This window comes from Nanorana parkeri, unplaced genomic scaffold (genome assembly GCF_000935625.1).
Source record: "Nanorana parkeri isolate BGI_ZX_2015 unplaced genomic scaffold, ASM93562v1 scaffold1699, whole genome shotgun sequence".
Lineage (NCBI taxonomy): Eukaryota > Metazoa > Chordata > Amphibia > Anura > Dicroglossidae > Nanorana > Nanorana parkeri.
The window spans coordinates 243905-258797 of record NW_017307967.1 but is presented as its reverse complement, the minus strand read 5'-3'; the positions used below and the strand labels follow the sequence as shown (position 1 = coordinate 258797).

The 14893-nt window shown below is 41.1% G+C and overlaps 1 protein-coding gene across 1 annotated transcript in view; it reads right to left on the bottom strand.

Moving 5' to 3' along the window:
- NUB1 (negative regulator of ubiquitin like proteins 1) overlaps positions 1–14893 on the bottom strand; it is a 63389-nt gene that overhangs the window by 24061 nt on the left and 24435 nt on the right. The window contains exons 5-7 of the mRNA XM_018571191.1: positions 13130–13324; positions 8226–8314; positions 5204–5310 (exon numbers count right to left, since the gene is read on the bottom strand). Of these exons, the coding sequence (XP_018426693.1) occupies positions 5204–5310; positions 8226–8314; positions 13130–13324 (391 nt within the window). The remainder of the gene's footprint in view (positions 1–5203; positions 5311–8225; positions 8315–13129; positions 13325–14893) is intronic.

The window sequence follows — 14893 nt, the reverse complement described above, 5'->3', positions numbered from 1 at the left end:
CTTGGGTGTATTATCCTAAATTGTTCAGTTTAGGATTCATTTTAAATGAATTGTTAATTATTGGCACGCTATTTATGATATGTTTTATTTTTGCCACCTCTTATGTTTTGAACATGGCTTATACCATTGTCCATGCTTGTTCATTGGCCTTACATGTCTTATTTTTTGATGGAAGGTGTCAGCTATGAACATGTGTGAGATTGACGGCTCTGTTATAAAGATAAGAATTACAGGGCCCCCTCCCTGGGCGAGTGGAAAAGACTGATCAATCAAGCACTCCCCATTTACAAACTAACATACGAGCAGAGAGGTAACCCGACACGTTTTGGTTGCATATGGGACCCATGGCTGGCCTCCTCAAACACAAATGTGGAAACGGGGTAGTACTAACTCTTTGGCCCTGAGTCCCCCAGTCCTGGACCTATGAGCCCAAGGTGATACTTTTTGATCTGCTGATATATGTGGCTGAGTTTGTTTCTCAATGTTCTGTGATACCTATCTTAGAGCTTTATCACCATGTCTTGAACCTTGAATATTGCATCCACAGCTTGTGTAACTTGTGTAACCATGTAACCTCATGACCAACATAGAGAGTGTACTGATATGTAAATGCCTGGGTTATGTTGACCCAATTGTTGTTTGTTGATGGTGTTGTTGTTATCATTGTTGTGTCTCAGACACTTGCAAAAATCAATAAAAATGATCTTTAAAAAAGAAGAATTACAGAAAACTGGGCCCCTGGGGTATCAGGAGTCCTAACAGTCTCTAGTAACCGAATGGTTTCTTAAAAAAAGGTAGACAGTATAAACTCCAATTCTTTAAACAGTCTTTAGGAATAACAAAAGGGAAAGTGTAAAAATAAATATAGAAATGGGAGAAATAATCAAGTAGCTTGCCTTTAGATCTAGAAAAAGATTTCCAAAGCTTAATATCTGCCTGCAGTGTACTCAGTAGTGGCACAATATTATATTCAATTTAGTCCGTGACGGCCTTTTTACAATGACTTAAAAACATTCCATCTAAGACCTGACCTGAAATTTACTGGAGGGTAAATATGATTTATACACCTATTGTGGCCCCCTCCCTGGGCGAGTGGAAAAGACTGATCAATCAAGCACTCCCCATTTACAAACTAACATACGAGCAGAGAGGTAACCCGACACGTTTTGGTTGCATATGGGACCCATGGCTGGCCTCCTCAAACACAAATGTGGAAACGGGGTAGTACTAACTCTTTGGCCCTGAGTCCCCCAGTCCTGGACCTATGAGCCCAAGGTGATACTTTTTGATCTGCTGATATATGTGGCTGAGTTTGTTTCTCAATGTTCTGTGATACCTATCTTAGAGCTTTATCACCATGTCTTGAACCTTGAATATTGCATCCACAGCTTGTGTAACTTGTGTAACCATGTAACCTCATGACCAACATAGAGAGTGTACTGATATGTAAATGCCTGGGTTATGTTGACCCAATTGTTGTTTGTTGATGGTGTTGTTGTTATCATTGTTGTGTCTCAGACACTTGCAAAAATCAATAAAAATGATCTTTAAAAAAGAAGAATTACAGAAAACTGGGCCCCTGGGGTATCAGGAGTCCTAACAGTCTCTAGTAACCGAATGGTTTCTTAAAAAAAGGTAGACAGTATAAACTCCAATTCTTTAAACAGTCTTTAGGAATAACAAAAGGGAAAGTGTAAAAATAAATATAGAAATGGGAGAAATAATCAAGTAGCTTGCCTTTAGATCTAGAAAAAGATTTCCAAAGCTTAATATCTGCCTGCAGTGTACTCAGTAGTGGCACAATATTATATTCAATTTAGTCCGTGACGGCCTTTTTACAATGACTTAAAAACATTCCATCTAAGACCTGACCTGAAATTTACTGGAGGGTAAATATGATTTATACACCTATTGCCAACGGGCAAATAAGAGATTTTTCCCGCTTAACCCTGAAAGCTGATAAATTCTGTGACAAGCTGAAAAAATGATTGATATGGGTTGGCCAAATCAATCAATCAAGCAATGTGCCATCCACATATAAGAAGGCTGCTGTATTTAGCTTACTGCCCAGAAGTATACAGAAACTTTAAATCTAATTCATTTTATAATTACAGTGTTCTTAAGATGCAGGTGCGTGGTGTTTGCATTTATCGAACACTATTAAATACTATAGGTGTAGTGATTTTATAAGCATGCCTTTTTTACATCATCTAGCACTGCATTATGTATGTACTGCACAAAAACTGTGGAACCAGCACACGATGATCTTCCAAAGAAATTCAAACTTTATTCCACATGCATCTATACTAAGAACAACTTGTAGAGATGCATGTGGAATAAAGCACAACCAGTTGTTCTTTGTATAGATGCATGTGGAATAAAGTTTGAGTTTCTTTGGAAGATCATCTACAGTTTTTGAGCCAATCACTCCAGAAGAGAGTCATCCGTGCACTGAGTGTGGATTGCAAGGACGCATGATAGGGGTGAGCTGTGCGTTTGAGTTTTTAGTCTATGCATGTACTGCATAGTGTGGGTGTCTGTGCACCCATTTTTGTCCATTCACAAAAGCACGGCTATGACGTCATCATTCCTGTGAGGGTGGGGTGTTGTAAATAGTAGAGAGGTCACTTTAGCCATAAAAATCTCATTCAAAGTAACGTCCATGTCACACCAGCAATCCTGATGCTGCAGGAACAGAATGGCAGTCAAATACTGATCAGCTTGCATGTGCCTCCCTTCGTAGGTGTCTTACAATCTGCAGTGTTTTCATCAGTGAGGGAGCAAGATCCCGCACTGGGGTGACGAGTGCGGTGTGACAATGGAGTAACATATACAAGTAGGTTAATGTTTTCTCTGCACATTTTGGCGATCCTGTCACTGGCAAATTCTGGCCAGCAACAGGGTCATTAATGGGACTTGAGCTTCAGAAAAAAAAAAACCAAGATTAAAATGAATAACCCGTTTAAAAAAATAAACAACAAGCCAAATTTTACAGCAATATTCAGGTGCAATCTAGAGTTATCCTTCACTGCACTTTAATTCTGCCACTGGGGATCATCAGTCTGATGGCCAGCATAATAAAACCCACTTCCTCTGAACCCAGGTCATTCTGGACCAGCAGTAGCCTTTGATTGAACAGAGAAGGGAGAAGTAGCCCACTGATAAGCTCATCTCTCTGTCCCTCTACTTGCTCCATGTATCAGCATGCTTCTTGTTAGCACGACAACTGCTCCTTACTCTCACATTCCAGCCCTGTTGTACAAGGACTGTGAGGCGGATACCAGGTACAATTCAGGTACTGACTACATTAATGATGCACTTAATGATGTATTAGTGATTACAGAGCTGCATTCATTTGTGTAATTTATATATGCCTAGAGTTCATGTTTAAAGTCCTCTGGTGTTAAGAACATTTAGACTACCTAATGTTAGCTATAGCTTCAAAAGGAGAGTTTTCAAGGACTCAGTCCACTCAAAAGATTGCATTTGAGGGCTTTTTGCCCATTTCTTTTCATGCAAATGTCAAAGTAACACAGAGTTATGCTAAACAACCTCTGCATGGGCAGAACAACAAACACAAATCCCTTACAGCTCCTGGCTATTTTGTCCCAGAGCGCTATCTTTTCCTCCTTAGGACAGAGCTATCTCAGTCTCTCTGCTTAACTGGTTCCATCAGTCACCAGACTGGACCTGTTGTCTGCTCACATACATACTGCTACTTGCTTAGCTTAAACACACCGGTGTGTGCAGAAGAGGACTACCTCTGCCCCTTCACATTCTCCAACTTTCAGATGTTAGTCTATCACAGTGGTCTGCGACTGCAGACCTAAAATGCCTGGACACATGCTCCCGAGCTCAAGCTCAAATCAGCTCTCACAGTAAATAAGAGCAGTGACTGACTAAAGAATTTTCTCTTTTGTGAGCAACATCTACCTGTCTACAGTCAGTTTCACACCTGTCCGGGTACCCTTTCCCCTCTGAACCTGGCATAATATGCAACATGAGAGACCTTCCATTTAAGCAAAAAGATTAATATGGTTACATTAAACACCAGCATGTGTGGAGTGTGGCCTAGATTTAAGGTGTAACTGGAAATTGATGTTGCTAGACAGAAAAATCAAACAAGACAAGAAGGAGTTTAATATTTCTGCTAATCCATCATAAAAATTTTCCAGCACATTAGAAACAGCTGAATATAAGCAGCATATTTGCAGTTTGACAACGTGGTCATCAGTTCATAGGTTATATGTGTATTGGTGTTGGGTTATGTTTAAGTGTGTTATACTGTCCCCCCCCCTCGTTAGCTCCCTTTGTACTCCAAGGAGCTCAGGACAATGACATTCTCCTGTGTCTGGCCAGACTCCTGCTATGGCTGTCTGGAGCTCTTCAGCAGATGGACCCCTGCTGGGTTGTACAGTCAGAATGTCTAGGGAGGGCAGGGTGGATGTGATGGGATTATAATCTGATCACTTTGTGTATAAAAGGCTGCACAGTTTCTAAATAAAATCAGAGTTTGTTTCACCCTACTCTCGGTCCCGACTAGTGACTGGGGAAACTGGAAGCTAAAGATCTTCAGGTTGCAATATCTCCTGAGCAAGGAAGAATACAGCAGCGGACATACCCTTCCTGAGTACTGGGGTCCGTCACAGTGACTACTTGTTACTCCTGGAGAACTAATGTCTGAACTACCTAAATGTTGCAAAGGATGCTCAGTTTGCATCTCCTGAATATTGCTAATTTATTACCTCATATATGCATAAAATGTCTTTTAACAGAAAACAAAAACTTTGCTATTAGCCACCCAGCCAAAGTTAATGCAGTGTAAACTTCCTGTACAGATTCTGAAATTAAACAAATATTTGTTAATTTTATTACTAGCTCTACGATATAAGGGAGACCTATGTTTGCATGTTACTCTGCCTTTAAATGGTGAAAATTCCCTCTAAATAAACTGACTTACACCTAAATGAGTGCAATCTATCTAACATAATGCAAATGTCAAAGCAATGGTTATAAAAATCAACAGACCCCTGAAGAACTCATTAGACTCTGACCTTTATAGTCCGCTGGCGAGAGCTGTCATATGTTTCAATGTTTTTCAGACCTCTTTAAACTCAGAGGGGATTTAGCCTCCATGCAGTGAAAAAAAATAAAAAGGAGGCCCTGTAACCTTGTAAACAGATAAGGATGAATCAGCCCTTACCAGAAGTGCTTGTCTGCATCCAACAGGAACGGCAGTGCTAAAGCATACTCTGTTCTCTTCAGGAATGCTCTTCCCCTTTCATGATAGCCCATTGCCAGCATGAGAGCCTGCAGACAAAAATCCAAGCAATGGAACAGTGAGAAACATTCAGGATTACACCAGGGATTCCGTGGCAAGAAAACCAGAGCAAGGATCGCAGAGATGAGTCTCTAGAGAGCCATTTCTAACCATCACCCAAATTGTAGCGATAGGAACGTGCCAGTTTTGAGCTCTGACATAGTGTGAGTCATTAACTGTCCATACTTTCCAAAATGATGTTATGCAGACCTTTCATAATATCAAATGACAGTAAGCAGAGTACACTAATGATGTGTAAATAAAACAGTATGGCAATCCAAACGCCAGATGTTTGCAATGCGACAAATGGATGTTACTTCCGGGCGTGTTCAACAAGCTGAAGCATGCGATATTCTGACCTCAGCGGCTACTCAGTTCCGAGCAGTGAATCTGCCTGACAAATGCTGACTGACTCACAAATAAGAAACAATGGCCCTCCGTGTAAGGCCTTGTTCACAATGTCTTCAACGTGCATGAGAGCAGTGTATACAGCAATCATTTGCGAAGCTTTTGCAAAGCATTTGTAAAGCTTCGAGTAGCTTTGTTGAAGTATCACTCAGCTTTAGACCCTCAAATCATCTCTGAATTCTTGCTGACACTGTCCTTCCTTCTGGAGGGTGGCTACTTTTGTTCCCCCATGGTCCCTGTGTGTGTTGTAAAGTAGACACTGCTCCAAGCTCACTCCTGTGATGGACTACAATCTTAATACCAATTAGTAAACTCAAAGTGACACTGTAGTCCATCATGGGAGTGAGCTTGGAGTGGTGGCTACTTTACAACACACACAGGGACCATGGAGAACAAAAGTAGCCACCCTCCAGAAGGAAGGACAGTGTCAGCACCAATTCAGGCTAGGTTCACACCCGCACTACAGCACATTACACCCGGGACGCCCGTCCTGGGATCGCGTGGTACAATGCAAGCAGCGATTGCCATTTCAATGGGGTGACATCCGCGCGGCAAATTGCAGAAAAGGGTACATGTACCTTTTGTTTGCTATACACGATGCGCGGCTGTTTTAGCCGCAATCGTGTACGGAAGCACGGGCGAAATGGCGTCAGGAAACCGCACGATCCGCCCGATGCGACTGGGGTGCTATTAGAAAATAATGGCACCCACAGCGAGATCGGTTCACACCTTGACGACTCCTGAACGCACTGCAATACGCGCAGAATCGTGCAGATTGCCGCACGCTGAGGTGTCGCCTAGGTATGAACCTAGCCTCAGAGATGACTTGAGGATCTATAGCCGAGTGATACACAATTAAGATACATTTTTGTTAGTAGTTAAGATAGTTGGATGCATTTTTCAGATTGGTTTAGTGTCACTTTAAAGAACACTTTAGTTCCAGTATGGGAATGTTTAACACAGATCATAAAGGGAGTGCTGACTTTCACTTTAAACAAGCTGCTAGCAGGCTTCAGTAGATTTTGAAACAAGCGTCACATAGTGCTGAAGCTTACTGAAATCTGCTAGCAGCTTGTTTATCAGCACTTCCTTGAAGATCTGTGCTCAACATTCCCAAACTGGATCCGAATTGTACTTTAAAGTGCATTTCCACTTTTGCAGCCAAAATGGGATAACACTATTTTATATGTGTTACATGTTCCCACATAGCATAACTTAAGAAAATGCTGCTTACATATATTACTTGTTTTTCCATATTGTTAGTTTTTTGTAAACTGAGTTTTCCTCTGGAATGCAAGGAGGCCAGAGAGATGTACTGCACTGTTCTGGCAGATTTCATTGTCAACTGTAGACTGCATCTAATCAATGCCTGATCAGATTGTATGCATTTCATAAAGATTTATATTGATATTCAGACTTCTGTGTCACAGGGTTGTAAGGCTGCAAATTGGACTTTGGTTCTTACGTGAACCAAGTTTTACAAGGTAGACGTGTCAGCATCAGCAGGTGCTTTTGGCACTCACCTCAAAATCACTTTCCTGCAGTCCATTAAGGGACACATCATCCCTCCATCTTATGTAGTTAAAGAGAACTATGGCCAAACCCTTTTCGGCTCAGTTCTCTTTTGGGTCACAGAACTACATTTACTAATGTACTCCTGTGACCCAAAGTCAGCATATAGCAGGCTACTGGAAAGAATCCAGCAATATTGTTGAGGGGGAAGAGCTGGCTCCGGCTCTTCCCCCTCTGTCTCTCCAATGAGCGCTGGAGGAACGGAGAGAGGAATCCCTGCATGGAGCGGTGACTGACATTCAGCCATGAGCTGAGCGATCAGCGGTTTATGATTGCTCAGCTCTCAATCTTTAGACCCGGCATGTGACATTTGCAGCGTCACAAGCTGGCTCAAACTATTGGGATGAGTACATTTTGAGGCAAGTTATGTCCCCTAAGGGATGCACTCAAGTTTTCGTGCCTTGTGTCCAATCACCCTGTAGTCAGCAGTATAACCAATTGTTTATGAATATGAAGTGTTTCTTAATGGATGATAAAGAAATCCAGTGTTTGCTTTAATTTTTTTATGTTTTCTCTCCTTGTGCTAAGCACAAATGCTGCAGGCTCTTTGTATGATCCTTCTGTGGACATGTGTGAGCTCTAACAGTGGCTAAAGGTCACATTGTCAATGTGGTGACAACAGAAGAATGGGCAAATGTACTGTCACGGGTGCTTGTAGTCCAACATAGGGGCACAGGAAAGGGTGACAACGCTGCATGAGAGTAAACATAGTCACCCTAGAAAAGGAAGGGTCTGTGGAAACACTTAGCTTGAATGATTTAACTGAAAGCAGGAAAAAAAAAAAAGAGAATACATTCTTTGACATCATAGAAACATCTGCAACAACATATTTAGTTGAAATGTTCAGATTAGATTCACTTTAAAGTGTAGACTTCAGTATTCATACTAAACACTAGTAATAGTCGGATACTATATATAGTTTTACCTTTTTTGCAGCTTTAGGCATATTGATTGCGCGTCCTGTTTGATTTGCAATCTCCAGGTATGGCGTTGTATCTGGATCCAAGCTATCACCTGTAAGAAAACAACATTAGAGCTAGGTAGAGCTAGGTAAACTAGTTTCTATGTAAGAAGCAGCAATCTAAAAAGGTGGGGGTCCCTACCTGAAATTGACAGGCAGCAAGATCTCTGTCCACCCTTTGTACGCCTAAAACCTCCTGGAGTATAACATGGCTAATGTGTAGGAGCGAGTGAGGAAATTATGCTATAATTATTCTATTTTTAAATCTTAGGGGACTGTTACATAAACTTTGTTAATTACTTTTACCAGTTTTTTTAAATAGACAACAATATGTCACTAATGCTACAAAAAGAAGCACATTTCAGCCGTTGTCTGTGCATGAAATCAAGTACAGTAATACCTTGGTTTACAAGTAACTTGGTTTGAGAGTGTTTTGCAAGACAAGCAAACATTTCTGAAAATGTTTCCTTTGATATACAAGCAATGTCTTGCACTAAGAGCAACATTTTGTAGAAAAGCACCACCGAATAAGGCTGTAGCAGTGCGAGCGATGAGTCTGTTTAACGACAATGCAATGTCACATTGGATAGATTCCTTGTTAAGGTTTCACGAAATGAAAAAGATTCCGTTGAGCCAAGAGATAGCAATGATTCGGTTAGTGATAGTGAAAGTCGTCCTACACAACAATCCTCCTCTCTCTCGTCCCCCTCACACCAGCCACGAAGGTAACCGGAAATTGGTTTATTTTTCTTTATATTTTGTACAGTATTATATTACGGTACAGTATTGTAATTATTTTTATATGAATATTTTTGGGTTGTGGAACGAATCATCTGAATTTCCATTATTTCCTATGGGGAAATTCGCTTTGATATACAAGCGCTTTGGATTACAAGCATGCTTCCGGAACGAAATATGCTCGTAAACCAAGTTATTACTGTATTTACTTTATATCCATGATCGCAGCTTTTTAGTGTCCAGACTGTATTGTAGCTCATCTTTCAGTCTCTGTCATTAAAAAAGAAAAGCATAGAATGTCGGCACATACCTGAAGCAGCCCAGAATGTGCTAACAATGCATTGTCCCATGGTAGCCCCACATAGCCAAAATGCAATAGATTGTGTAAAAATAATCTTGCACAATAAAAATAAATACTGTGGTTCCCTCGGTTCAGGAACTTAATTCGTTCCACGATTCTGGTCGTAAACTGAATAGGTCGCGAACTGAATCAAATTTCCCCATAAGGTTCAATGTAAATAAGGTTAATCTGTTCTGACCCCATCGAACGTGGTTGTGAACCGATTTTGGTCGTGAACAGAATCAGATTTTCCCACAAGGTTCAATGTACATAAGGTTAATCCGTTCTGAACCATATGTAAAAAAGATTTTTTAACCACTAAAATATGAAACAAAGTACAGTGCAGTATGAAGAGAGTGAACACTAAGCTTTGCACTTTCTTTGGAGCCATGCTGGATTGAATAATACTGTACAGCACTGTATGTGCTAAAAAGCACATAAAAAAGCTTCACAGCAAGTGTACCCAGGTCTGTGTGCGACCGCGATCTCGACTAGAGGAAGCCACGACCACGTGTCACAGCAGGGAAGTGTTCTTCACCTGTTTTGAAGTTCATGAACGGAAGCTAAATTTTGCCGAACTTCCTGTTTGCGAACTGAATTGTTCGCGAACAGAAGCGTTCATTACTGTATAACAAAATTGGATCTTTAGCATTTCGTGGTCACAATGTTTCAGGTATCCCTTCCTCCCATGTGCCAAGTAATCCAGGGCTAGACAGGTTAAGGGGAAGGAAGTCTAATTGCATTGAAGAGACCTTGTCCAATCTCTAAATCAAAAGGAGGAGCTCCCTGCTATAGATGGAAATAGTATTAGCATCTTCGGTTGCCCCTGTGCCAAAGCTTTTCTGCTGTTGTAGCGATGCAGCCTCTGTCTCTTCAGCATTCCCTACTTCCGGAAGTGTTGTATCCCCTGAGTCCACAGCTACATGCTGGTTCCTTCTCCTCCAAATGCCAAGTCCTTGTAGTGATGTAGAGGTTAAAGGAGGAACCAAGTGTGTGGAAGGGGACACAGGCATCGCACACTCCCGGAAGTGCTAAATCCTGAAGAGTCAGACGGAGGCTCCATTGTTGGAACAGAGAGAAGGAAGGTGCTGCTGGAGGGGCCAGTACAATATGGGGGGAATTTATCAAAACTGGAGCAGACAGAATCTGGAGCAGTTGCCTATAGTAACCAATCAGCTTTGCTCTTCAGTTTATTCAGTTAGGCTTTGAAAAGAGAGAAGCTGATTGGTTGCCATGCACAAATGCTCCAGATTTGGTCTGCTCTAGTTTTGATAAATTCCCCTCTGTCTCTTCTAATATGGGGTACAGGCATGTTTATATCATTACAGCCCTGATATGCTCTCTTTCATCTCCCAGGATACATCTGGAAGGGCTAGGGAACTTGTAACCAAGAAGCGCAAGGGTCCATTTTCTTAATCATAGTATCACTGTAAGACTTATTTTTTATAAAGCCTATTGCATTTCTAACTACGATGTGGGGCTACAGAGGAGACTGCGTACTGTTTACTTTTAGACTTTAGGTGCGGTTTAAGGGCAGTTCAAATTGAAGTGTAGCTTATTCTAGAAGCGATATGGAAACTCCTCGGGGACCACAAACATTTTACAAGGCTCACACAAACTATTTCCAAGTGAACAAATACAAAACAAACATCCAGCATAATCTAGTAAAACAAGAAACAGCATGTTTTCTTTCTTTCTGTATAGTATAAAATCACTTTTAACTATAACATATAGTTAGGCGATTGGCAAGTAATCAGGATGTTTAATCCCTTCATGACCAGTGACGTACAGTGTACGTCACTGGTATCGTGCCCGTTTAAACAGACTCCCGCCGGGACTCTGTTTGTATTTGTAAAGCCGACGGCCGGATTTACAATAGAAGCGATTCTGACTCAGCTGTTGTCAGATCGCTTCTATGGGCCGGTAAATGGCCCCCAGTGATGACACCCCTGCCGAGATTCCCGGGCTCCGCTGCCCCTCCTACAGACCCGGGACCTGAATCTCTGGTGTCAGGGAAAGCTGGAGAGGAGAGCGGCGAACGTCCGTTCACCGATCTCCTCCCTGTACTACGGGACCGGGAGCGATGCAGATTAGAGAACTTCCGGTCCCATAGCTGTCATTGCTTGGCTCCTGAAGCCCAGCTATAAGCTATTGAAGTGCGATCTGCACTTCATTAGCTTATTTCAAGTGTAAAGGTGACACTAGGGGTCTTTTGGACTCCCAGTATCACCTCAAAGAGTACCTGTCACTGCCTATATGCTATCACATGGGGGGCTTGTAAGCCCCCTATGTGATAGCAATTAAAGCAGTTAAAAAAGCAACAGTTTTTAAAATTATTAAATTAAATGTAAAAATGTTTTTAACCACTTCAAGACCAGGTGTTTAGACCCCCTTCCTGGCCAGGCCATTTTTCAGTGTTCAGCGCTGCGATACTTTGACTGACGTTTATTCCGTCATGCAACGCTGTACTGAAATGAATTTTATACCATTTTTTGGGGACAGATAGGGCGTTATTTCGGTGGTATTTAATCACCACTGGGGTTTTTATATCTCCAAACTGATGACCTGTAGGGGCTTTTAAAGCGTCGTCTATTGACTTTTTGGGGTACTGAATTTTGTCGCAGTTTCACAGACGCACACAATTTTTAACCTGGGCATGCTGAGTATCTATTTACTCATTGTAGCCTCATCTTTTATATTCTATTTAAAAAAAAAAGGATATTTTATTGTGTTTTGGGGCATGTAAGTGCATTTTTCACAAAATGTTGCGGTTTAATAAGGAGTTGTGCTAATAACGTGCAACATAAAAATTTGCAATTAGCACCATTTTTTTCTATAGGGTCTTGGCTTCCAGAAAATATATAATGTTTATTAAGCAGACATTTTAAAAATATTAATTCAAAAATAAAAAGTTATTAAAAAAAATATTGCTTTCTCATGTTGAGTAATATCTAAAAGGTGATAGACAGTTCTTGAGGGAAATGTAAGCAGATGGGCTAAATATTTACCAGCTGACTGCTGTTTGAATGCTGGCATCTCCATACACTGCTGACTATACAGCTATGCATATTTGTGCAACAGAACCATCAGTGCACAGCAGGAAAATAATTGTACAAACACAGGTACCACTGTTCAGCATCTTCATTGATAAATCGGCCATACAGCCGCACACCTCTAACAGGTTTTACCACACAGGCTTAAATCATAGAGGCTCTATGATTGCTCAGAGGGCACCACCCGGCTCAACAAAAGTCGGTTTTTCAATCTACTTTCGTGGAAGGGGCCAGGTGGAAAATTTTCAGCCTAACAGTGACTGCAGCCAATCAGCAATATAATGTTTATTCACAGTTTAATCCACCCCTGAAAGTACCAAGTATTTGCTGTGCCCCCTGCAGCTTGAAGGGGAAGCAAAAGGAAATATAAGGATGTAACCAACCTGCCAACTGCATTAAAGTGAACCTGTTTTGCCCTGCATGGGAAGGAAGTTAAGAGACACTGCTCTAGTCCAGTGATGTAAGCTATTACTTTAGATTTAGATTTCAAAATCCTAAAACTATATAAACCCAGACAACTCAGTGACCAGAAACTGCAGGATAACCATTAGACACTGTTGCAGTAAAAGCACCAACTACCTTTATAGTGTGACTTCAGCTGACCAAGCAATGTAAATACATCTGATGCAGATGTGAGGCTTCCAGTTAACCTGCATAATGTTTTTCAGTGATAATACAAATTACCCAAAAAGCCAATTAATTATAATTAATTTCAGTTGGTTCAGACCATTACATACCCCGCTCGGCAAGGATTTCCAGCCCTTGTTTTGTACGCATCATCTTCTTCTTCACACTCTCCTGCTTCTGTGTCTCCTCTTCTCTTTCCTTCTCCTCATTGTGGACCCTCTTCCTTGCCTCTTCCTCTGTGTAACTGAGTTCAAGGACCAACACCTTGGAATTGTGACCAACTCCTTGTTCTTGCAGAGTTTTATCTAGAGAAACAGAAACAGGTTTCCTCATACACTGTCTGGATGATGTTTATTGCCATCAACAATGTTACATTACATTTTTAGCTCAGTATAGAATCAAGACTAGCTGGAAGAATAGTATATATTATTAGACTTAGTGCACATTTCTGTTACAGGTATAAAAAGACACAAAATTAATGTAGCTCTGCATTCAGTAAAACATGATTAAATGCAGGTTTTCAAATGCAAACAGTGTAAGTACCTGGAATCAGCCTCCTGCAATTCTCTGTACTGCAGAATTCAGATTGGGAGAGGGAGAGGCAGAACAAGGAACAATCTGTTGTGCTACAATGCTCATGTGCTAACAATGTACATGTTGATACTAATGTCCTCCTGTGACCCAAAATGCAGCATATAGCGGGCAATGCTATATGCTGACAGCGCCGAGCCATTTTGCAGCTGGGAAGGATCACGACAATATTGTTGGGATCCACCCCACTACCTGATTGACAGCTGACTCTGCCTCCTCCCCCATCTGTCCCTCTAGTCAGTGCCGGAGGATCGGAGAGGGGAATCCCTGTGGGGTGCGGTGACTGATAGTCACTTCTCTCTGCAGGGACATGATCGAGTGATCAGTGGTATGTTATCGTTCAGTTCATGATCTATAGAGCCGACATGTGACAGCTGCAGTATCACACGTCAGCTCTAACTATGGGGATGAGTGCATTTCACTCTCCCCATAATTCTCTTTTAAAGCATTCTTACATAAAGAATCTGCAAATGGAAAGGATATGACTTTCCAGACTTCAAAGATATACATCTCTGAATCAATTAGTTCCCCGGGGAAAATGGTGAATTGTATTAGGATTCTATCACATGAAATCCAGACGCAGTGATTTCTAATTTTTGTAATCCATTAAAAATTAATTTCAATAGCCAAATGCGCTATTTCATGAAATTTAGGACAATACCCTACTGCCAGGAACCCTGATGTCTGTTTTTAATAGTAAATCTTGAAACAATGGTAAGTGCTGTATAATCTACTTGTCTCTAGAAGTACATAAGCCAAAACACCCCTGAACACTACACTAAACATGCCAAAAACACCAGAGATTTTCTTTAACTGTTATTAAAGAACATGAATAAATTCCATTGTGACGGCTAATTTAATGAACTTCTTTTTCATTCTGCATTTAGACAACTCTCTGGATTCCAGAACATTAAAGTGCTTCTTAAATGATTATAAAGCAATGTTGCCTGGTAAAAAGAAAACCAAAAGCCTTACAGACTTGGTGATGCAAAGGTCAGTGCTTTTATACATTGTGTAAGTAAACCAGCATAAGGATGATCAAAAATAAAGTCAAATAAAAAAGTAAGAATGACTTTCCCTCTGGCACTAATGAAGAAGGGGTTAAAGTACATAGATCTCCCCAAACTCTGTCTTTGGCCAGCACTATTCATATCTCTACCAGAAACACATGGTAAAATTTAAAAGGGTGAATGGAAGGCCCACTGCAGGTAAAGAGGTCTTACATATATTTCTAAGGGCTGGGTGTCACCCCTGTACAAAGAGGGGGGAGGTGGAGACTGGGG